Raw genomic sequence first — 24,937 nt, 5'->3', positions numbered from 1 at the left:
TATTTATTTTTTTTGCTCAGCTTTCTAGAGTATTGTGTGGGCGAGTTGACATGCCACTGTATCATAGGTCATCTTTTATGCTTTATGAATTTTCATTTTGATTTGGTATGTTTTTAGATCCATCTTATTTATAGAGTTTTTATCTATGTTTTATTATTTGGTTGTTTTTTGTCCAGCACTTGAACCATTGTGACCGTGGTGGTAAAGTGCTTTATAAATGAAAATAAATTAAATGAAATGAAATAGAGTCCTGGAACCCCCAAGGCGCTTTACAACACAATCAGTCATTCACCCATTCACACACACATCTACTACCTGCACCAAGCAACAGGGATTACTTTCATCTTGATACTGACTCTGCAGTTCAGTGTGGGAATGGAAAGACTTGCAGAAGCTTGCCATCAATAGTTATTAACGTTACTACAGACTGAACTCTACTGTCTGCCCGGAGCAATTGTTGCTTCCAAGTTGTAGCCTGCATTTGTGGTTTTCTCAAAGTTCACTATACTCCCAACATTGTGGAAATTAGCTTAAAAATTGATTATTTTTATTAATCCCCCCCCCCCCCCCCCGCCCAAGAAAAAAAACAAAGGTCTACAGAATAATGATTTGATTACTGTACTAGTCAGTACATCTCTATTTTCAACCTTCTCATTTGTGACTTACCACATCTCTGTTGATTTCTCACAATGTAGTACTCCCAGACCCATGTTTAAAATTAGGCTTAATTCAAAATACACAGTTAACAATCTTCAGGTTGAGATGCAAAGGCTAATGCAGGGATGTCCAAATTTTTCATGACGAGGGCCAGAATCATGAAGTTAAACCCCTCATGGGCCACAAAAATGACATTTTGTTTTTTAACCATCGCAATCATTTTATATTTTTCATTTTTCACAAAAACATCTAAAATATATTACAATATACTATATTACTATGTGGAAAGAATTGAAACATTACATTTTAAAATATATTAATTTATATCAACAGCTACCAGGAGAGACTGGTTAATGGTCACCCGTTAACGTTAGAGTTCATTTTAGAATCCTGAATATAACTTTCAATGGTCTACATGGTCAAGCTCCTCCCTATATTACTGAAATGTTAAAGCCTTATGCTCCAACCCAAGCCCTCAGGTCCACTCACCAGAACCTTCTAGAAGTTCCAAAGACCAGATATAAAAGTCGAGCTGATTGCTCCTTCCAGATTGTTGCACCCCGACTTTTGAATGATCTTCTTTTATCCTTACGGACAGTCTGGACACTTTTAAAAACTGCTAAAGACCCTTTTATTTAAACCTGCTTTTACTTAAATCTTTTATTTTCTTATTTTTAACAGAAATTTGTAATCTATTTATGAAATGTTATAATTTTATGACTTTATTTTTTCTGATGTTAATCTATTTCTGTTTTGAGATCGTTATGATTTAATAACTGTTTTATTTTGTTTTGATCTATGTGAAGCACTTTGTGATTCTATGTCTGTGATGTGTGCTATATAAATAAAATTTACTTACTTACCTCCACAATTCTAAAAAGGCAAGTTAGGGCCATACAAAATCACTCCAAGGGCTGCAAATGGCCCCCGAGCCACACTTTGGACACACCTGGGCTAAGGAGATACAAGCCTGACAGTTTTTATAAAAGCATCCTGTGAAATGTATCCATGGTGTCGAACGATGGATATTTCTGATGGTTCACATGTCATATTGTTACCAAAAAAATCAAAATTATGGGCTTCCCGCTCTACTGGCTTCATGTCTTTATCATTATTATCACGATGTTGTGGGCATTCCATTCATATTTAAATTGAATGCTCAAACCAGCAGGTTTCATCACAGATGTACTGAATTCCCCTCAAAAAGGAACATGCACATGAAAGGGAACGGAATGTCCTAAATGAACGTGACAGCCGATGATTAGCCAGTAATGTGTGGTGTAGCTGTTTGTTTCTAGTTGCAGTGATCTATTCCCAGTGACAACCTATGCATTTTAAACTCATAACTGTGATGTAGCCTAGACATAAATAGGACATGGTAACCTGAGCTGAAGGCCCAGAGGGTACACACCTGTACCGAACTTTACTTCCAAGCACAACCAGTCAGCAACAGTTCTAGCTCACAATGTACAAAAGCTTTTACATGTGCATAATGTTGCTTTGTCTCATGTTTAAAGTGAAGTTTCATATCTCACTCCACCTTACTGGTGCATACACAAAACAACTATTTCCTATATTTTTAGCCAATCACTCATCCTGCAGGCAAAGTGGGTGTGGCTCTCTCAGGTCTAAGCTAAAGGGCTTCTTGTTCCATCAGCGAGTTTCTGTCTTGGATAGCAGGCGGTGCGTGCTAGGATGAGAATTTTCCTACATCTGCTGGTATGTGACACATTTTTCAGATTGCCATTGTTCTTATTGTTGTCTAAGAAAATAACTTTTATTTTACTGTAAATATTAAATTGCTGCTAAAAATTACAAACTGAGACTGATTATTTGCGACTAGTTTTTCATTGAAAATAACAGAACTGTAAAATCCACATGTCTTTATAATTAAAAGGTTAAAAGGTCAAAAAGAAAATGCTCTGTTTTTCAGATTTTTTTATATTTTAGCTTGTGGACTTTAGCAAAATAAGTGTCTGATCTTTACAGAACAATGTAAATTAAACAGTTTCTGGATCAGACTTGATTAGGATGCCCTCATGTTTTGAAATTGCATAATTATAAACATCTTTACATATCAACCTTCAAGAGTATCTTTTTTGGTTTTGATAACTCCTTTATTGCTGAGCTTCCTTTGACTAAATTATTGAATGAGTGAAAGGTTTTTAATGACAGGTGTTGCCTCGGGACTTTTCATTGAGGCTCGTCGTACGATACAATAAGCAAAAAGTAACTAATTAATAAAACAATTGGATTTATGTTTAAAAAACAGTAGTATATAAATATTGTGTACCACTTTATAATAAGGGTCCCTTTATTAATGTTACAGTCACCTAAGTGCCCTTAAGGTTAGTACAAGCAGCCAGGGGGGTCTGCTTAGTTGTACATTAACATGGTTTAGAAAGTTGGTACTACTTAATTTAATAGTTATTTAATACTGACAAGTGCACTGAGTAACATTAATAAATTGTGAAGTGTTATCCAAACTGTAAATATAAACAGGAAAGACAGCTGAGACATCCCCAAACTATTTACACACCTATTAATTTATAATAAATGGTCACAGGCTTTAGGTAGTGACCAAAAGAATGAGATTGCGGATACAAGTGGCCAAAAGGAGTTCTCCGCAGAGTGGCTGGGCTCTCCCTTAGAGATGGAGAGAGAAGCTCAATCATCTGGGAGGGGCTCGGAGTAGATTTGCTGCTCCTCCACATCGAGAGGAGCCAGTTGAGGTGGCTCGGGCATCTGGTCAGGATGCCTTCTGGACGCCTCCCTGGTAAGGTTTTCCGGGCACGTCCAACCGGAAGGAGACCTAAAGATTGACTCAGGACACGTTGGAGGGACTATGTCTCTCACCTGGCCAGGGAACGCCTTGGAATTCCCCCGGAAGACCTAGCCCAAGTGGCTGGGGAGAGGGAAGTCTGGGCCTCTTTACTTATGCTACTGCCCCCGCGACCCGACTCTGGATAAGCGGATGAAAATGAATGGATGGATGGATTATTTCATAAAAGTGAAGCCAAAATAAGCAGAAAATAGCAATATTCAAATATTAAAAATTAATATTACATGCATTTCTTACAGTTTTTCTATGTCATCAAAAAGTTTCTTGTTTGTCTCATAGAAGCCGGAAACATATAAAGCATAATTTATGTTTTATTTTAGTAATTAATGTAATCTCTGATGTCAACACACCCCTAAAGCACTTAAAACGTAAAAATCTTGTTAATGAATTGAAATATTTCTTCTTTTACTTGTAAAATTTTGCTTATTTGATATTTTTCAGCTTTTTATGTTTCAAAACTGTCCAATTGCTGTTTGATTGGATGATTTGTGATAATGCACATATAGTAACTAAAAATTATAAGTAAAAAAGGAGACAGTTGTGTGGGCAAATACTTAATAACTTAACCCTGAATAGGAAATGCTGTATAAAGCAGCTACACATTATTAAATGCAGCATTGATACAATTTTGTTTTTCTGTTCCATGAAGGTTGCGTTAGCAGCCATCGGAGAATGTCAAGGTGGTAGCAAGGACCACAGTCGATTGAAACGGGTAAATGTATTTGAAAACCAAATTCTACATTTTCCACTGAAGAGAGAATCTGCAAATAGTTTATTTCTCATCTGGGCTACATTAGGATGTTTTACTGCGTTCTAAAAGGAGATGGGTCCTGTCCACAATTGAGCTACAGGAAGAAATGGAGGTGGAATACCCATTCAAAATCACAACGGTAAAGAATTATATAATAACTGGTCAGAGTCTGACAGCTCTCATTTCCATTAAGATGAAATAATCTAAAACTAACAGCTCACTGTTTCTTTTAGATGCACAATGACAAGACTCAAGGGAAGAAATACAAGTTTGTAATAAGTGGAGATGGTGTTCATGATGGATTGTTCTCCATTGATGATGTAACCGGAGACGTTTATGTGCACAAAAAAGTTGATAGAGAGGAGAAAGAGATTTATCACGTGAGCTGATATGACAATCCAACCTTCTGATAATTAACTCCTAATACGACGTGTGACCCCCGGAAAATGCTTTACCTGAGTATTTCAATCCACAGATCACATTTGATGTCTGGGACGAATCAGCCAACACAAAAATGGACAGGGAGCTATCTTTTGATGTCCAAGTAAAAGACTTAAATGATAATGCACCAATGTTTACCAATATTATGAAAATAGTCAGCGTGGATGAAAATACGGCGGAAGGTGAGTTTGCAATTTTGTAAAAAGGATTTTCTGCTTGTTTTTTGATATTGAGAGATTTTTTTAACAGCTGTAATTATATTATGAGAAGAAGAAGAAAATATCATTTCTATAGCGCCTCTCAAGATAAAAATCACGAGGCGGCATGGTCGTACAAAATCATCAATCATCACTGATGCCTGTGTAATGTATACCTTATCTGGTTGTACAAGGATTCCTGCCAGCATCTATGGAGTTTAAAGATAAAGATAAGGAGAAAACAATCAACTCAACGGTCTCAATCAGTGTGGTTTCTCAGAACCCGGCAGAGCCTAAGATTAATGTCACACAGATTGATGACAGAATGGCTCGACTCACCTTCAAAGGATGTTTTGACTATGATGTAAGGATAAGAATGTTATTTAATCCAGAATAACAGCTAGTTCATGGCTATGCAGTCCCATGCCGATATGGCTTACCTTAAAAATTTTGTATTTTTTTCAGAAAGCAAAGCAGTTTAAAGTAAAAGTCACAGCAAGTGATCATGGAAAGCCACCTCTTTCCACCACTGAAGTTATTACGCTCAATATTGTCAACAAAAACAATAACGCTCCAAAGTTCAAGCAGAAACAGGCAAGTTTTTATGTTATTATTACATTTTGTTTCTAGAATTCAGAATATGTTTTAACGACTTTATTTCTTCGTAGTACGAAGTTGAGGCTGTGGAAATGACTACCCATGATGATATTTTGAGAATTGCAGTAGAGGACAAGGATGCTCCTAACACTGATGGCTGGAAGGCCAAGTACTACTTCATCAGTGGCAATGAAGAAGAAATCTACAGCCTTAGAACTGACCCAAAAACTAATGAGTGTATTCTGAGTGTTGTCAAGGTAACAGCTGCTCTCCATTAGACTAAAATATGTACTCAGTTCAAATTAATAGTCCAATCATCAACAACAATTTCATTTGTTCTGATCACAACTGGTTTGTTTTTCTAGGAGAAGAATTACAACCAAAATACTTTGGTGAACCTGACAATCGGAGCTGAAAATGTTGAGCCCTTATTCATTTGTAAAGATAATAAACTGATTAAAGATCCAAAGCTGCTCCCACCTCCAGATTCAGTCAATGTTACAGTGAAAATGCTCGATACCAATGACGCACCAGTGTTTGAAAAATATACAGACGAGGTGTATCAGGTAGAAGAGTCGGAGCCAGGACAGGTGCTCTACACTCCAAAGGTTCAGGATATCGACTCACCCAATGTCAGGTATGTTTCAACATGCTGCATGTCTTCTAAGCAAGAAGAAAACAAAAGACAAAGTCAACTTGTTTGGCTGTCTGTCTGTTTGATGTATGGATTAAATGATTAAAATCCATGTTAAGTAGATGTTGCAAGATTTTGCAAAAGCTGGCATCTAATGTGTAAATGACAAGGGCAGTACCGTTCTTATTACAGACCAGGGGCCTCATCTATAATGCTTGCATATGCAAAATATTTGGGTCTCAAAATTGCGTAAAACATTTTCTGCACAACCTTAGTAATTTGGGGCAGCAGTAGCTCAACAGGTTTAGCGGGTTGTCCAGTAATCGGAAGGTTGCAGGTTCCATCCCGGCTCCAGACAGAGAATTCTACTCTTGTGTCCTTGGGCAAGACACCAAACCCACCTTGCCTGCTGGTGGTGGTCGGAGGGACCGGTGGCGCCTGTGCTCGGCAGCCTCGCCTCTGTCAGTGCGTCCCAGGGCAGCTGTGGCTACATCGTAGCTAATCGCCATCAGTGTGTGATTGGATGAATGATACACTGCAGTGTAAAGCGCTTTGGAGTCCTTACTCTTAGAGGCGCTATAAAAGTGTGGGTCATTTATCATTTATAATTATACATTAAAAACAAAACTTGACAGCAAATGTGTGCAACGTCAATCAAAGTCTCATCCTGGCATGAGCACAATTGGGAGATGGGGAAGCTGGCAGCACAGCTGGTGAGATGAGACAAAGGGGAAATTTAAGCTACATTTTCAGAGTTGTAGAACACCCCCTTACACACACACACACACACACACACACACACACACACACACACACACACACACACACACACACACACACACACACACACACACATACGTGCATATATGGTTTATGAAGCCACTATGACTTTTTGGTGGTTTATGAGGACACACCTTTCCCTGCATCTGGTGAACACGATAAGTAAGTCAAAAAATTTGATTTTACCCATAGAAGAAAAGTCTTACTTCAAAAATAAGAAAAACATATCAGAACAAACATACATTTCACTTATGAATTTCCACAGGCTAATGAGTACTTGACAACCTGGTGGTTTATGGAGACAATTCGGGTTTGAGGTCTGTTTACAAAAATATACAATTCTGAATGTTTCATGGTTTAAGGGGACATTTAAACATTATGAGACCAGCAAACACATTTATATATAACATTCAAAATCAAGGAATCAAACAGGAAATAGAGGTTTTTGGGGGGAGTCAAGGCCTCAGAAGTACCAGTGGTCAATCGAGCACTTGGGCCTGTGACCATTTAACTCAGAGAGAGACGGGCATATTCCAGGATAAACGTCAGAAATCTTTATTCAGAAGACTGCATAGGTAAAGCTAACATTTCTACTAATGTTTCTGTTCAGAAACCTCAACCTCATGCTACCTAAATCTCAGTTTTTGTTAGTCTCAGTTGTCCTATGTCCTGTCGGTGGTACATCACATGTAGGGGTGTCCTTCCACAATAGTATTTCCAGCACCTGCTCCTCTGTTTGCCATTGTCTGTGACATTCACTGAGCATGTCATCTGTAGAGGTCTTATCCTTGATGGTACTTAAAGTTCTTGGCTGTTTCATCTTGGATCATAGCTCTCACACTAGCTAGTTCTCTGACTCCTTCCTTATTGCTAGCATACCATTTTAGGGTGCTGTATTAGGTGTGGAATGGTCAATGCATGGTTAGGAGCTGTTGTGTCTTAACATCTGTGGTCTGTATTTTTTTCTTTTGGCCAGCTCATTATTCCTGACAGATATCTGATTACTAGCAGGGCGTAGCTGTTTATTTTCTGAATCTTGTTCATGCCCTTGAGCTGATTTCTTAGGACTTGCCTTATTTGTTTTAAGTATTTGGTTGTGGCTTATTTCCTTGCAGCCTCATCGAGGTTGCCATTTGCTTGTCGGACACCAAGGAATTAGTAGCTGTCCTCAAGGTCTGATTTTGTTCCTTCTGGGAGTGAGACCCCTCCTGTATCTGTTATGTTCCCTTCCTTAGTCAACATTCAACCACACTTCTCAAGTCAAGATGACATTCCAATATCAGTGCTGTAGACCCTGTTGGTGTGGATCAGTGAGTCAATGTCTTGCTCGTGCTTGATATACAGTTTTATGTCATCTATGTAGAAGAGGTGGCTAATTGTGGTTCCATTTTTGAGTGAGTATCTCAGACTTATTTATGGGACAATAACTACATTTAAATGGTATCAGGATTGGATAGGATAGCTTGTTCATAGCTTGTTGTTTATAAAAGGCAGCTAGGGGCTCACAGAGTGTACAAACCTTGTCGAGTTAACACTCAACACAGTTGCAAGGATTAAACAAGAAAGTCATACTGACATATTATGACCTTTTTTGTAGAAGTTATTAAAGAGATGAATGCATGCAAGGGGTCCTGTGGCAAAATTAAGACTACAATTACCAACAATTAGCAAACATTTATTTGAGAGGCAGTAACATCTATTGTGTTTAATTTGGTGAAAATCAGTGTGTATGATGAAATTACAGCCAATTGTAAGGCCACTGCTTGCCATCAGATTTTGCCGTGCCACCACAACCCCATTCTCTCTTGAAATATCTCAGTACTGAATGCTGCATTACACCAGCATGTCTTCTGTCATTGGGCAGTGTCCCATGTTGATTCTATACAAAGGGTTAAAGGTGGACCTTTTAGAGTAAAACAATATACTTCCTGTTGTCAGGGGTAGTGGCTTTGGTGATGGCAGGAAATGACACTGTCATTGTCTTGAGATTTGTGATAACACACACTAAGTTGGATATAGCTCTGATCATGTGTCTGCAAGTTAATAAACCAAGGGCTTTAATGTAAAACGATCAATATTTTAGACTAAGCCCAAACTAACCCATTAGTCCTTTTAAAAACTATTTAGACAACTTTTGATTCCCAATGGCTTATCAATTTTAGGTTATAGGCCTAAAGCCCTAGGACAGGTTAGTTAAAATATAATATGTGTAAAAATGACAAAATGGCATCATCTGACCAAAATGACCAACTTCCCGTTGGTTTTGAAACATGGTTTCAGACTTTTTGCAAGTCTCAAGACACATCATGAGTGTACCAAATTTCATAATCCTCAGTCGAAGCATGACACAGAGCTGACTGTTGTGATGGTCCTAGGGAGCACTATATTAAAACTAGGCCATGCCTATGGAAAAATTGTATAATTATCTGTTTGGGGTTGGATTAGTGTAAATCATTTTACATTTTGCACAGATGAGATGTGAATTGAGGAAATTAGAGGCAAACATAATTCCATGGTGTGATGCCTAAATTCGCCATACTCCTTAAGCCCCACCCTCTTTTGAAGCCTGCCAGACTCTACATATGTGTACCAAATTTCATAATCCTCAGTAAAAGCATGGCATGAGGCTGATAGTTTTGATCACCCTAGGGGCCTGCTATTTTAAAGAAATAGGTCACACCCACTGACGTGGCAACGGGTCAATATTTTAGGCTTAAGCCATGCCTACACATGATACTTTTGAGAACGTTTTTCACAACTTTTGATCCCCAGTGGCTTATGAGTGAAATATGTCAAAAACTGTACGATAAGTTAGCTCTAATTAAGCATGTGCAAAAAAGAAAAGAAGAAATAGTCATGTGACTAAAATGGCCGACTTCTTGTCGGATTTGGAAAGTAGCTCCATAGACTTTTTTGTAGGTTCTGAGACACTACATAAGTGTACAAACTTTCATAATCCTCAGTAAAAGCATGGCATGGGGCTTACTGTTTCAGTGGTCCTAGGGGGGCGCTATTTGAAAAAAATAGACCACGCCCACTGGATGTTTGCATACATATCTGTTTGAGGTCAGATTAGTCACACTCATGCAAAATTTCCTGCAGATAAGTTGAGGAATGAGGAAATGAGAGGCAAACGTAATGCTACGGCATTACGCCTGAATTCACCATACCGCCACAGTCCCGCCATCTTTCAACACCTGCCAGTACTGGATGCTAAGTGAGCCCAACATGTCAACTGTTATTTGGCAGTGATTCATATTGGTTCGATCAAAAGGGTACAATTGGGAGCTTTCAGAGTAAACATGACTTTTTCTGTTGTGAGGGGGTGGAGCCTTAATTACGTCTTCATCTGACTATTGATTGTTGTTCAGGAGTGGATGATAAACAACCACAAAAATTTTCGTGACTCTGTGTCCTTCGATGATGAAATTATGGCAATTTATATTTTTTAGCGAGAAGTCAGGCAAGGAGAAGTCCTGCTGCTGAGGTGCTAAGTTGTGCCTGTTGTATCAGCCCTGCTATGCAGTTTTCTACCAGCAGGGGGCTCTGATATTGTACACAACACACACGATATGGTTTACGAAACCAATTTTTAAATTGGCCATAAAACACAAAAGGAAGGTTAAAGTGCTGAAATAACTAAATAAGATGATAATGGCTGTTACAAAGTTTGTAATAATATATTAACAATGTTTACTTTTTATATTTTTCAAAGATTACAACACTTAAAAAGTCACGAAATACGAGACCATCAAAAATGGTCTCATAAACCTATTGGTTTCATAATGCTGGTGTGCAGGGGCGCAGATAGGATTTTAAAACTGGGGGGGAAAAAGTTCCAATGTACCCTCCCCAAACACACCCACCCACACACACACACACACACACACACACACACACACACACACACACACACACATACACGCGCACATGCACATACACAAACTATTGCAAGCTAAATAAAATATCCGCTCCAAAGCACTTTACACTACAGTGTATCATTCATCCATTCACACACACATTCACACACTGATGATGATAAGCTACGATCTATCCACAGCTGCCCTGGGGCGCACTGACAGAGGCGCCCAACTATTCAGTTCAGTCATTTGTTATTCTCCCAATCAATTACTAAGCAAAACCTCGTGCTTTATGCAAAACATTAAATGATTTTCAGCATACCAATCTTTACAGAAAACATAAAAGCCCTAAAAAACTGCTCATAAAATATATTTAAAAAATGAAATTCACTTATCACTTAGAGCAGTGGTTCCCAAACTTTTCAGCCTGACCAACAGATGTTCATTCGTATTTTTACATTATTTAGAAATGTTCATTATTTTTGGAAAGTTTTAATTTATACATAAATATATAAATCTCTTTTAAAATTTTATATTTTACATTTTTGTGATTATGTGGCACACTTTGACTTCCATACATAGTGCATCGGCATCTGCCTCTTTTTACGGCTTTCTTTTTTACATTGTCGCTACATCTGTCACGTTAGCTGTGTTTTTACCATCATTTCTACATCCACCACGTCCCAAAGAAGGTTAAACAAACATCAGCTCCACGCACCTCTCGTGCAGCACCAGCTGTCTGATGCTGCAGCAGCGTCAATCGTCCCGGCTGGATGAGTGAATTTCTTCATCAGATTCAATATTCTGCTTCATAATCAGAGTCAGTCATTACAAGATAAAGTGATCAGTCAACAAATACCAGACCTGCCGGCAATTATACGTTTTATCTAATATTTGCACTCTTCATGTTGCGTGCATCTCCTCCTGTCCCTGACTGGGAGCCTCTCGGCGGGAGGCATTTTTCAAACTCTAAAAACTCCCAAACATTGCTCAGCCTGAAGGTGACACATCTCCACTATCTTCTGGTGTAAATTAGTAACTTCATGAGGGATCATATTTGTAGATGAGACTTGCTAAAGTCAGCAATGAGGCTTTGGTGCTTTTAACGAGCAAGTCCCAACACTGACAACAATGTACTGAAACTATAACCAACATGCATAAACAGACAGATCAGTCCAGCCTACTTAGGCCTACATTGTTGGTCTTTTTAAATACGCAGTAATCATTGCTTGCCTTTTTCGCTTCATCCTGCATCCTAGCAGCAACTACTTTGGCGCCTCTAGAGTTGGTGTTTGTTTACGTCATGCTGCATTCAATGTAATTGGAAAAAGGAGCTTCAAGCGCTCAACCTCTGACTTTGTTTTCTTTCTGGCCTTAGTGCGGGGACAGATCTGGATCGATCTGAATCTGGGGTGGGGACAGATCCCCCCGTCCTCCACCCTATCTGCGCACCTGCTGGTGTGTAACCTGACAAATAGGTCTCGCAAACCATAAGCGCACACACACACACTGTTGGAGGGGAGGCTGCCGTACACAAGTGCCGCTAGTCCCTCCAATCACCAGCAGGCAAGGATGGTGAAGTGTCTTGCCCAAGGACACAATAGCAAAATTATTTGCAGGGAGTCCAGATCCATCCCACAACCCTCCAATTCAGAGTCAAAATCAGAAGGGTTTTATTGCCACATCCGAGAATCACAACATTAGGTTGCTGCACTGGACAACCCGCTCTACCTCCTGAAATACTGCTGGCCAATAACAATACACCACACACGCCTGTAAGTACCTGGTGTGTCTCACAATAAGTACTCAGAATGGACTTATATACTACCATCAGTACTTGGTATGTGGCCCATTAAGGACCTTGTACACAGTAGGTTCCCCTTTAAAAGTGCATTGAAGAATTTCGTTCTAGAGCATTTCTGCCACTTAGCTAAAAATGCTCATCACATACCAAATTTAACCTAATTAATCCAGTCCATTGTCAGAAAGTGAATATTTTTCATTGCCCTTGAAATGAACATTCCAAGTAAACCTCCTTTCCAAATGATTGGATCCTCAACTGTCCATCACACTTCCTCTCTGACTGTCCCTGTCCCTCTATGTGTTCCTCTTTTTGAGCCCAGATTACAAGTCATCTCCCTGTAGCAGCCAAACAGGGAGCAAAACAAAAGCCAGGGTGCCTAGTATCATATAGATTAAAGTCCCATTAGTCATCACACTCACTGTTGTGTGGTGAAATTTGTTTCTGAATTTGACCCATCCCCTGGGGCAGACGGTGAGCTGCAAACACAGCTGCGCTCAGGAACTATTTGGTGGTTTTAACCTCCTAGTGGCACCCATTAATGGTGAGTGTCAAGCTGGGGGCAAGTCTTCGGTATGATCTGATCATGGATTAGAAACCACAATCTCCCAATCTCAGGGAGTCTTTTACAGATTGAAGATTTAAATTAAGGGGTTGTTTTACATCTTCTGTTCAGAGTCTGGTTCTTATCTCACTGGAAAAGGTTTAGGTGATGAAGCTGTCCTGTGTCAGAGCAACTTGTTTGTGTTTGTGTGTGCACGGTATAATGAAAGCACGGGGTTTACAGCCTGGTTGTGTCTGTGAAAGCTCAGACTGTAGACATAGGTCCTGATGAACACCATCACTGCCAATGCTCTGCCCACACACACCTTGCACTGGGCACCTTGTGGCCAGGGGGGTTCTGACAGAAAGACTTCGGACAAAAAGCTTCCATGAGGTGCTCCGCTCATCCCAGACAGGAAGAAAAGTAAAAAGAAACAAGTCATTTGAGGGTAACCTGAACTGATGTGAGGGTTAATTTAGTTTAACGCAGCCCTCCCTGAGCTCTACAATCCCTGCAGGGGGTTAGAAAAATCCTCCACTGAGCCCTACAACAACCCCCCACCACCATCCTGCATATGTAGATGTTCCTCTGCTCTAACTCACCTGATTTTAATGATTGGAAGCAGGTGTATTAAAGCAAACAAATGAAACATGCAAGATGGTAGATCTCAGGGAACAGGACTGTACATCACAATGACTATTGGGAAACAGATTATTTTCTACTGATCAGCTTATATAAGTGGAATATTATAACTGTGATTGTATTGTTTGTGATTTTCATGTGCCTAGATTTGTCATGGTGGAAGATCCAGCTGGTTGGATGTCTCTTGATGAAAAAACTGGAAAAATTACAACAATCAAGAAAATGGACCGAGAGTCACCCTTTGTTGATGAAAACAATATTTACCGAGTTGTTTTTGCTGCTATAGATGACGGTATGAGATGGTTCAAATAAATGTAACCACTTGAAAATACATAATGTCTCATTAAAGAAATTAAACTAAATTACTTTTCCTCTGTTGTTGTTTCTAAGGCACACCTCCTGCCACAAGCACCTGCACCATCAAGGTCCACCTCAAGGATATCAATGACAACACCCCTAAGCTGGTCAACTCAAGTATGATCTTTTGTGATAACAAAGTTATCAAGATCATGGTGCCTGCTGAGGACAGTGATGCAGAGCCATACAGTGGACCTTTCATCTTTACCTTGACGGGTGATAAAACTCTGAAACGGCTGTGGAAACTTGACCCTGCTCATGGTTGGTCCAAAACTCCTCTAAATCCTTCTTGATAATTAAAAAAAAATACTTGAAAAGCCACTGACACAAATCTTTACATCTTTACCAGGGGAACAAGCTGGCCTTGTTGCTCTGAAGTCACTTGAGAGGGGTAATTACTCCATTCCTCTGCTGATTCAGGACAAACAGAATATGATTGGACACGAGACGTTGGAGGTGGAGGTTTGTGATTGTGGAGGAGGAAATGCTTGTGTCAGGACTATAAATCCACTCTCAACTAACGTCAGTGATGCTGCCATTGGAACAATAAGCCTTGGACTGCTTTTATTTCTGAGTGAGTATGGCAATCATTATACACGAATAATCTAGACACAATAATGTATTACATCTCTCAAAATGTTTCTGTTGTTTAATGATTAAATCTAAATCTAATAGAATTGTCAATGGACAATTTGCAGTTGTTAAACACATGTAATTCTGACACAATCACTGCAAAAGCTGAAAAGCACCAATAAAAATAAATAAATCTTCCAAACATTTTATTTTTAATATTTAAATTTAAAATTATTTAAATTCTCACAAGAAACACATTAGAAAATGAGAAGATAAGACAACTTCTGCATCCATATGTTCTTCAGAAATGAAAATGATATTTTGACCAACGTACATCAAAAATGTCGGGGTGGTAATTACTGGCACTAACCTATTGGTACCCTGAATGCCTGAGATGCTTTGCACGCATTTACTGTATATTATGTCATTGTAATTCCATATTTTACTTTCATTAACTGAAAGCCATGGCTTCTAATCTAAGTTGTAATGTGATGTTTCTGCAGTACTGCTGGTCATTTTTGTTTGCAATCAACCCAAAAGAAATTTCCAGTCTTTTGAGGACCAGGGCCAGCAGTCACTAATCCATTACAATGAAGAAGGGATGAGCGTTGACTGCAAGGTTAGTTAGTTGTGATGTGGTTGTGAGCAAGACAATCCGTTATTAAACACTGTTTCCTTTCCTTTTCGTCTTCTAGGCAGAGCCTGTTCATTTGACACAAGCAAATGGTGAAATTGTGACAGATGGTGTCAAACACAGCTTTGTACAGGTACCCATTAAAAACATGTTTAAGCTCTCTTTCCTCTTTATACTGTTGTTTTGAAGCGTACACACTAATAGTGTCTGAGGGGGAAAACGTCAGGGACATTTCTGTACAGAAATGTTCTAAAGTTTTCAAAATGTGATGCCTTTTGAACAAATAAAAGGCAACTTTGTTTCTTTGTTGCTATCTAAACAAGCCAGAGCCACAGCCCAACTCCTAACCACATACATGTGTTAACTAAAAACTTTATACAGATTTAACTCGTACAGAGTTTTGATTATATGGGCGTTTATTGGGATTTTCTAAGTGGTGTTTTTACAAATGTAAACTTTGCAACCTCAGAAAAAATAAAAATTGTAGGGGCCCCCCATGGGGGTCACGGATGCCATGATGGGATTCACTCATCTAGATGTTGTTAGTATGTCTTCTGTGTGCTTGTTTTTATATTTACATGTTTCTTAAAATAAATATGAAAATTTGATGGAAAAAGTGTTTGCACAGGGTTATGTAACAGGGCTCAAAGAAAGAAGATTTATACAACAAAGAAAACTGTTGTCACATTTTGAAGTAAATATTGTAACCTTGAACCTTGAAGCGAAACAAAATGGGAACTTTTTAACATAAAATCAAATTGTGTAATTTACGAGCAGGTGTGAAACATTAAACAAGTAAAATATAACAGACATACAGACGATATCACAGGTTAAAGATAAAAGCAATTTTAAAAATTATTAAACACACAACATAATAAACAATAACAAATACAATATATTAAGGTACCATATAAAACCATAGAGATAAATATCTATACTGCAATACATCTATAGTTGCAAATTCGGTAACACATTACAATAAGGTACGTAAAATTGTGCTTCGTTACTAAGAAATGACTTGGAGAGTAATGAGTAATGAAGCAGGGAAGAAAACTGTAGTTACTGGTGAAAACGCTCATCAGTCTTTTTTCAGGGACTAATAGGTAGTTAACCAATACTGGTAAACACCCAGCAGTCTTATTCAGGAACTAATAGGTAGTTAACCAATACTTACTGGTAAACACCCAGCAGTCTTATTCAGGGACTAGTAGTTATCTATGAACACAATAAGCAACAAATCCCAAATGAATGTAGTGCCTGTGGACTCTCTTTTGTAAACTTCATGAAGGATGCAGATAATTTGCAACATCACAGTGATTTAACGTCACTGGTTCATCTTGATTTCACTCATCTGTCACGTCGTCGTCCATCGTCAGCATCCGTCCATCTTGAGATGATGGAAAGTGAAGCCCCCTCCCAAGTACCTACTCAGGAACTAATCTATACCTACTAGGCACTTAACCATTACCTACTGCTTTTGTCTACCTTAAAGTGAAGCCTCCTCCCAAGTACCTACTAAGGAACGAATCTGTACTTACTTAATACTTAACCATTACTTATATGTTGTTGCATGACTATTTACCATAAGTACATTGAGCTTATTCATACATCATTTTCTTTCATCTTGTGTGTGGTAATATTCCAGAGATGGGTGACCAAAATCCTGCAGGTTACAGTGTTAAGCTTGGTTTATGCTTGACGCATTCACTTTCCGCGCGGTGATGCGGCTCGCGGCTGGAACGCGCTTCACAACTCGCAGCGTTTATGGTTTGTGCGGCTCGTCTCTGCGGTGAGCAAATATTCTCCCAAACTGAACGGGGCAGCATGGAGCTCTACAGCATGCATCCAACACTACACCATAGTAGAAGTAGAAATCACTGTTTACAACATGGTATTTCAGCATTTTTAACAGCGTTCTCGTCTTTTCCGACAGTGCGAGCTATTTCTCTCCAAGAATTATTAACAACATGTTGATCACGGTGATCTTTGAGAGCTGAATCATACAAATGTCTGTATTTACGAACCTCTGCCGTGCCGGTCCGCCATGTTTTTCCGCGTCCGACCGTCCGCGTGGTTAGAAATTTTCCGAGGTGCGCGTTGCGGAAATCTTGGGCCGTGCGGAGACGCGGTGGAGGGGCGTGGTTGTTAAAATGATGCAAAATGACGCAACTTTTCCACGTGGAGCCGTGCGGACCTCGCGGACGCGTCAAGCATAAACCAACCTTTACCTGGCTCAAATCAGTCACTAACAAAATGTTCAATGTTTAGGGTACTTTTTTAAATAATCAGAAAAGTACACAAAAATGAACCTTTACATTTACAAACTTTGAATACAACATGTAAAAACACTCTTAAACTACCCATGGACGTAATTTTCACTTTAGAAGTGGGGGGGACACGGGGGTGGGGGTGGGGGTGTATCTTTACAGTATGCTCTAATGGGAAACAGGCTTCAACACAAACGGTTGTTTTCCACTTGGTCCTAGAGCTCAACCAGTGTCAATTTAATATAGCGTAATATTGTTTTTTTATGGTAAAAAGTGCAGGGGTCAAAACTTGACTTTGGAAAAAGTGGGGGGGACATGTCCCCCCTGTCCCCCCCCAAAATTACGTCCATGAAACTACCTATTCTTCCCTGCTTCATTACTCGGTACCCTTTAAATCGTTCCCTAGTAACAAAGCACAAATAGATAACTACCTATTAGTCTCTGAATAAGACTGCTGGGTGTTTACCATTAAGTATTGGCTAACTACGTATTAGACCATGAAACAAGTCTGAAGAGTGTTTTCACCAGTAACTACTGATTAACTACCTATTCTTTCTTGCTTCATTAATCATTACCCTGTAAGTCGTTCCCTAGTAATGAAGCACAATTTTGCGTACCTTATTGTAAAGTGTTATTGTAAATTCCCACATCAAACTTGTCAAACATCGTTGTGGAATTTCTTAATAAAGCAGTGGGAAAGCAATCTATGATTCAAACAAAAGGTTTTAATTCCAATATAGCAATATAAGAAATGAGGAAATCAGTCACAGAGAAAATGTTACAGCATCTCAGGAGTGAGTCATGCCCCGCAGAAACCTCATAACTCGTATACACTCCTCCACAGAAGAACACTAAGAAGGGCCTTGGGGTGGTGAGGTGTTATCTAGGAAGGAAGAGGAAGGCTTATAAATTGGGGGTCATACAGTACTTCTAAAGGAACAGAGTGCAAATGAAGACACCTCCTGTTCTTTGAAGCAGAAATCTCTGCAAACAAACTGTAGCTGAACAGAACATTTATGGCTGTTGTGAACTGTAATGTTTCAATCACCCCAAATGCCTTTAAGGAGAATCAAATGTATCCTTTACAAGCATCAATCATGACAGCTTAATGTATTTTTCTCTTCTAGAAAACTGAGGCAGCCCGAGATATGTGGTATGATGAGAGGCATCACATCATCACCGTGAGTAACATGTTTCTAAAACACCCTTTCAAATCAAAGCCTCATTATTTAATAATGTCTCAAACAAACCTTGTCATCATTTATATATTTTAACTATGATTGAACAGGAGGCATCGGGAAATCTCTTAACAAGGAATGAATCCTGTGCACCATTGTTTTACACTATAATTTAGCTTTTCTGTATTTACCCCAAAAGATAAACTCACGCAAGAGCACGAGGATGGGCGCAGGCATGGACACAGACATGGGCGCACGACAAGAAAGATACTCCAGATCAAGCTATGACGGCTCATCAAGAGTGAGTTTTGACTGTATGGCATTGAGAAACAGCTGTTACACAATTAGTTTGTGTTGGTTAAAATAATCTATAACTAACTACAACTTTAAATCTCAGAGTTTTATTGTTTTTCTTCTAATTGTTGTAGTATTTGTCAAACAAAAGAAAAGACTTCTAGTCACACATTTAGCTTGAGCCAAATGTGGCCTTGCATTTACATTTTTAATTCATGATAATGTCCACTATTTACCAAAGTTAAATGACTTTTTGTCCGTACAGATGCGGTCAAAGCTGATAGTGGCCATTAGTCAAAGATATAAAACCCACAGGGTCACAGAAATAACTTGAATCTGACCAAAGTAAAAATAAATACAAATTTTATGAATTTTAACCAATGAAAGTTAGATTTATTTAGATTTTTTTTTCAACCATGCTTCAACGGAATTATTTAAAAAATACGCTCGTGGAGCAGGCCAGGACAAAAATGATGGTATCCCTAGAAAAGACTGAAAATAACGTAACCAAAGGGACATGATAATACAATATGTGTCCACTAATTAGCATCACAGGTGTCTACAATCTAGTAATCAGTCAGTGGGTCAAAATACAGGACTCCAGGTAGCCACTGTGTTGACAAAGGAAAGAGTTGTCTCAGAAAATTAGAAAGACAATTATAGACAAGCATGTTAAAGGTAAAGACTATGAGACCATCTTCAAGCAGCGGCATGTTCCTGTGACCACAGTTGCACATGTTGGACTATTCTGCCTTCTATGAGCCCTGACCTCAATCCTATTGATCATCTTTGGAAGCAGCTGAAACATGCCATCTGGAAAAGGCGTCCTTCAAACCTGAGAGAACTGGAGCATTTTGCTCATGAGGAGTGGGCCTAAATACCTGTTCAGAGGTCCAGAATTCTCATGGAAAGTCACAGGAATCATTTGACTGCCGTAATTGCTGCAAAAGATTTAGCAACAAAATATTGAGGTAGGGTATGATCATTTTTGTCCAGATCTGTTCCATGAGTTTATGTTTTTAATTATTTAGTTGAAGCATGGTTGAAAAACAACATCTGACTTTCATTGGTTAAATTTCACAGAAGTTTTATTTATTATTGCTTTTCATATTCAAGATATTTCTGTGACCATTGTGGGTCTTTCTATCATTGACGGAAGGGTACCAATTGTTTTGTCTACATCTGTACATCAAATTAATCTCAATATAAAACACATGTGCAATGTTTTTAAAGTTAGAAGTTTTAGTAATTTTAATAAAAATAACAGATTGGGTTTACAAAGCGCTTTTCTAGGCACTCAAAGCACTTTCCATTATTCACACACTCTCACATTCACACACTGCTGGTGATGGTAAGCTACTATATAGCCACAGCCGCCACCACCAACACGGGCAAGTTGGGTGAAGTGCTTTTCCCAAGGACACAGCAGCAGAATACCCCTGATCCCGCATCATAAGGCTCTGTCTTCTGAGCTACTGAGAACAAGGAAAACAACAAACTGTAGCTGCAGTGTTTGTCAGATACAGTCACGAAAGGCCCAAGATCCAAACTTAGTTGTGGTTTTGTGTTCCTTTCTTTAGTTTTCAACAGGGGGTGGCAGCAGGAGGAGCACAGTACGGGTAAGTACAAAACACTGTGTGCTAACTGGGCATCATTCTTGGTACTGTGACTAGAACAAACTCTTTTCTCTTCCTCAGCGGAGCACCTCGATGTACAGACGTTACCCCCATCTCCAAAAATTAGTGGAACATGTAAGACAGCAGAACAAAAATGATTGAGGGCATTTAAGATGAATCTTAATGTGATTTTGTTTTTATTCCACAGAGTCTTAGCAAAACATGTCACGAAGAAGCAGAAGGACAGGAGAACAGTCCTATTAAGTTTGCATATGAGGGGGAGGGCAGCCGTTGCGGGTCACTGGATGAGCTAACGTTTGACATCCTGGATGGAAACTTGTCCTTTCTGGATCATCTAGGGCCGCGGTTCAACACCTTGGCGGTGATGTGTAATTCCTCAGCTGTGAAAGCTACAGAAGAGCTAGAGACGTTCACAACTTAGTCACTTTTCTTTTAGTGTCTGATTACAAGTTACAAACTGGTTTAACTGGATTTCCTGTGAAGTGAAAAAGCAATATGGATATTGTACATTTTGTACAATATGGATTTAAAAGAGACATCTTTTGGTATTTGCATCTATCCATGGGACAACAATGTCTGCACTAGCAGCCCTGTTGTGTTTGCTGTAATTCATGAACATGTCATGCTTTGGTAGTTTTGAAAAGCCACATTCTCTAAGTAGTTGTATGATTTTTTTATTTTATTTTTGTTTTGATTAGAATTTTTTTTCATTACTTTTCTAACATGTGAGGGGTTGGAGCTACCTAACAGCAATCTTTCTATTTATGGTGGTTTTTATAAAAGGTCACAGTTGTTCCACATGTGGAACAGAAAAGAAACAGGGATTTTTGCATTTACAAACTGCATAATTGTTGGTTTTTAATTGAACATTCAACCAGGAGCACTAGTTTAATCTCACAAGTTTGGAAAAACCTTTTTAAGGCAATTGTAAAAGGCTGTTTGGGGGATGGTGGGGGGGGGGGAAAGCATACTTAAAAAAAATGATGATTTTAGTTTTTTGTTAATAAACATACGTTGGATGAAAAGAAACTGTCGCTTTTCCATGCTACTACTGGAAAATTGACATGTAAAGCAGACATGATGCCTTCCAAATTGTACATATTTACCAATTACCTCAAATTTAGCTGGTTTTGTTCCCCTGCTGCAAAATGGGCAGGAGAGAACAGATTGTGCAGATTGTGTGAACTGTATAATCATTCCAGTCAGGTTAGATCATTTAGTCCCTGCTGCTATATTGTGCAATGATTTAATGTCAATAATTGCCAGGTCTGGTTGCATCTTCCCACAGAGGACATATGAAGCCACAGAAAGGCGTGGTGTGTAGATTTCATTAGTTTTTTCTGTTTATATGGAATGTGTCCCTCTGTGGACTTGTTATGCAACTCCTTAGCCTAAATACATTTGAAAGCATGCATATAGCTAAGTACATATGTTGAGAATGCATCTGTGACTTGAGAAAACGGGTAACAGGCTGCATTGGTGATTTGGAAATTTGAATAGAGTTTTATTTCACTGAAATGGTGCAGTAAAGCGAGACTTTGGCTGGGGTCTTTCTGTGTGGATCTTCCTATGCCTGTGTGAGTTTTTGCATCCCTAGCAAACACACACACACATCTGTGGGACTCTAGGTGTCAGTGTAAACCTGCATGACTGTAATGGACTGAGATGAGTTCAGCACTTCTCTCTGAGAGAAACCTACTTAGGATCAAAAGCATTTAGTAGAGTAAATTGTTCTTAAGTTCCACGCTCTGCATGTATTTTTTAATTTTTATTTTTGTATAATTTCTAATTGAAAACTTCCAGGGGCAGTACTGTGAAGTTACATTGATACTCATAAAAGGTGTTGTGCAACATGATGCATTTCAAACAAGCAATGGGATTACAAACTGTCATTCAGTGTGGGAATCTAAAGACGTGCAGAACCTTAACATCATTCTTTATTAACTTTACTATAGGCAGCACTGTCTCCCCAGGGCAGGTTTTACTTCCAACTATGTGTCTGTATGAGTGTGTCTCTCAAAGTTGAACAGACTCAGTTTGGACTTGTCTGCCTGGTACTGAGACACAGCTGGATTTTGTTTTTTTCTGAACCACTGCTTTGATCTGTTACTTTGGTCCCAAATTTTAGTTTTCCTTTTTTTGTCTTTCAAAAAAAGATTTAAAACCCACTGTAACGTTGAACAGGGAAAAGGGGGCAATGACTGCTTTAGTAAAGTAATTTTACACAGATATAACTTTTTTACACACATTTTGAAAGCCAGTGTTCTTACATGACTGCTGGTGTTGCAGTAGACGTTTCCCATTTTCTTACCCTGCACCCACCCAGAAGCAGCAACTCAAAGTGCATTAATAAAGACCTGTATTATGCCGCTAGCTTGTCTTGTGATGCTTGCAAAGTTGTGTTTTAAGTTTATTGTTCATTAGACCGTTGCTGTGTTATCTTTCTGTAAGGTGTTGGGGGAAGGAACAAGCAGAAGTGGAAATACCAGTTTTCTGCAGCTATGCTAGATGCCAGTTAAGGTGTGACACATAGAAAAAAAGCTTTTTTTTTTACAAGCACTAATTTTTCAAAATAAAAGTCAACAAAGATAACAAAAATGTTCAAATATGGGATCTATCATCTTGAGTGCAGTAGCCTTGAACCCTCTGGAGGCAGGTGTTGCAGATTTGCAAAATTAAAATCTACCTACCTGGTTACTCCACATACCTATTTCATGAGCATTTTTTGACTCAGAAGTACCCTTGAAGGACTTGGTTGTTTGTATGTTTATCAAAACTTATTTTGAGCCTGAAAGGGTTATTAACGTTGTGAGATAAAAAAAAGAAACCTAATATCAGATAGCCAAAGATAATTCAGGATCCAGCATGAATAAAACATCTCTGAAAAAGAGTAGTCTCAGACAAACATGACCGTTCAATTCAATAGTGTCATTTCACAACAAGAGTCAGCTGAAGATAATTTACAAGGTATACATTCAAATTAAATCTACTTATCAGTGCATTGAGTTCAGGTCATTTTTCCAGTTAAAGTTTTAAGAAAATCCAGCAAATTGCCTGGAGTCACTGATTTGTTGTGTCAGTGAGTTTACAGCAACCCCATAATAAGCAAGCATGTAGCAACAGTGGAGAGAAAAACTCCCCTTTTACAGGAAGAAACCTCCTGCAGAATCTGGCTCAGTATGGCAATAGCTTAACTCACTTCAGATTCAAAGATACTTCGTTAATCTAAGCAGGAATGTAATTTTTTAGGATCTTGTTCAAACCGACATTATATGGCAGTTCATAGCTGTGGACAGGAAGGACCTTTTGTGGTGATGTGGGTTGCAGCAGATCTTAAGAAGCTTCTAACTTAAGACACTCAGTTGTTGAATTGTTATCCCGTGAAGAAGATTCTCAAGGTTTTCCATCATATTCTTTACTAACAAAGCATCCTTCTTTGTCCACCCAACTCTAGAGGCCCCAGGTCAGTTTTATCAGATTGTTTAAACTTTTTTATGATCCCAGACTTCGGTGTTGCTGCCCTAACAGATGGGAGGACTCTGGGTTTGACAACATCTCGACCTGCAGCCTTGTTTCCAACTGCCTGTTCTCCTGATTGCTAAAGACAGACAGGTAAAAGATGAGGCAAAGCGACAAGGAGGTTGAAGAGAAAGCTGCTAAAGCAGTGTCCATGACAAAAGTTGACTAAATGGTTGAGGTGTGACAGGGAAGCTGTGGGTAAAAGGAAGTGGGCGATCTGTTTGGCTGAAGAAAATGATGCTGAACTGAGCCTAAGAATGTGTTGAATTCATTAGCTTTGTCCAGACTTCCATCCGCTCCATTTACAACAACAAGCTCTATTTACTCTGTAGTGAAGAACCAACACAATGGAATCAGATAAGGAACACAGAAAGGACGTAGCAAAGAGAACTCCTTCAGGCTTGAGTTATTTGTGGAGATAAAACATCAATATTGCAGAGCAAAGCAAACACACGCCATTTACCAAACTGAGTCAGTGGTAGAGTCATGTTGCTGTTAGCCAATCAAAGGCAACATGTCCACATATCAGGAAATAAGACTCTAAATTAAAGGTGGGGATTTATAGTGATGTTATTGCCAATACCAAGGTCGATCCAATTCCTTATCAATTCCTGAGAAGTTTAATAGGTGACAAAAAATTAATTGCACACAGTCTCTTATGTTATAACTGTCAGCTTATTAATGATACATAATCAATTGTACCTGGTATCGGTTGGAAAAATCTTTCCAAAT

General features: G+C 38.9%; 1 protein-coding gene across 1 annotated transcript; it reads left to right on the top strand.

Moving 5' to 3' along the window:
* The first annotated feature begins 1,775 nt into the window (after positions 1–1,775).
* On the top strand, positions 1,776–23,059 carry LOC107391175 (cadherin-like protein 26). The gene is made up of 19 exons (XM_015968315.3): positions 1,776–2,376; positions 4,149–4,211; positions 4,297–4,389; positions 4,484–4,630; positions 4,726–4,873; positions 5,083–5,252; positions 5,354–5,482; positions 5,557–5,742; positions 5,851–6,122; positions 13,893–14,038; positions 14,137–14,364; positions 14,453–14,677; positions 15,180–15,295; positions 15,372–15,443; positions 18,705–18,758; positions 18,955–19,056; positions 20,630–20,668; positions 20,747–20,800; positions 20,874–23,059. Exons 1-19 carry the CDS (start codon positions 2,353–2,355, stop codon positions 21,105–21,107), a joined length of 2,502 nt encoding a protein of 833 aa, XP_015823801.3. The 5' UTR covers positions 1,776–2,352; the 3' UTR covers positions 21,108–23,059.
* The last annotated feature ends 1,878 nt before the right edge of the window (positions 23,060–24,937 follow it).

This window comes from Nothobranchius furzeri, chromosome 15 (genome assembly GCF_043380555.1).
Source record: "Nothobranchius furzeri strain GRZ-AD chromosome 15, NfurGRZ-RIMD1, whole genome shotgun sequence".
In the NCBI taxonomy this organism is placed as follows: domain Eukaryota; kingdom Metazoa; phylum Chordata; class Actinopteri; order Cyprinodontiformes; family Nothobranchiidae; genus Nothobranchius; species Nothobranchius furzeri.
The sequence above is the reverse complement of the archived record's forward strand: the minus strand, read 5'-3'. Positions and strand labels throughout refer to the sequence as shown.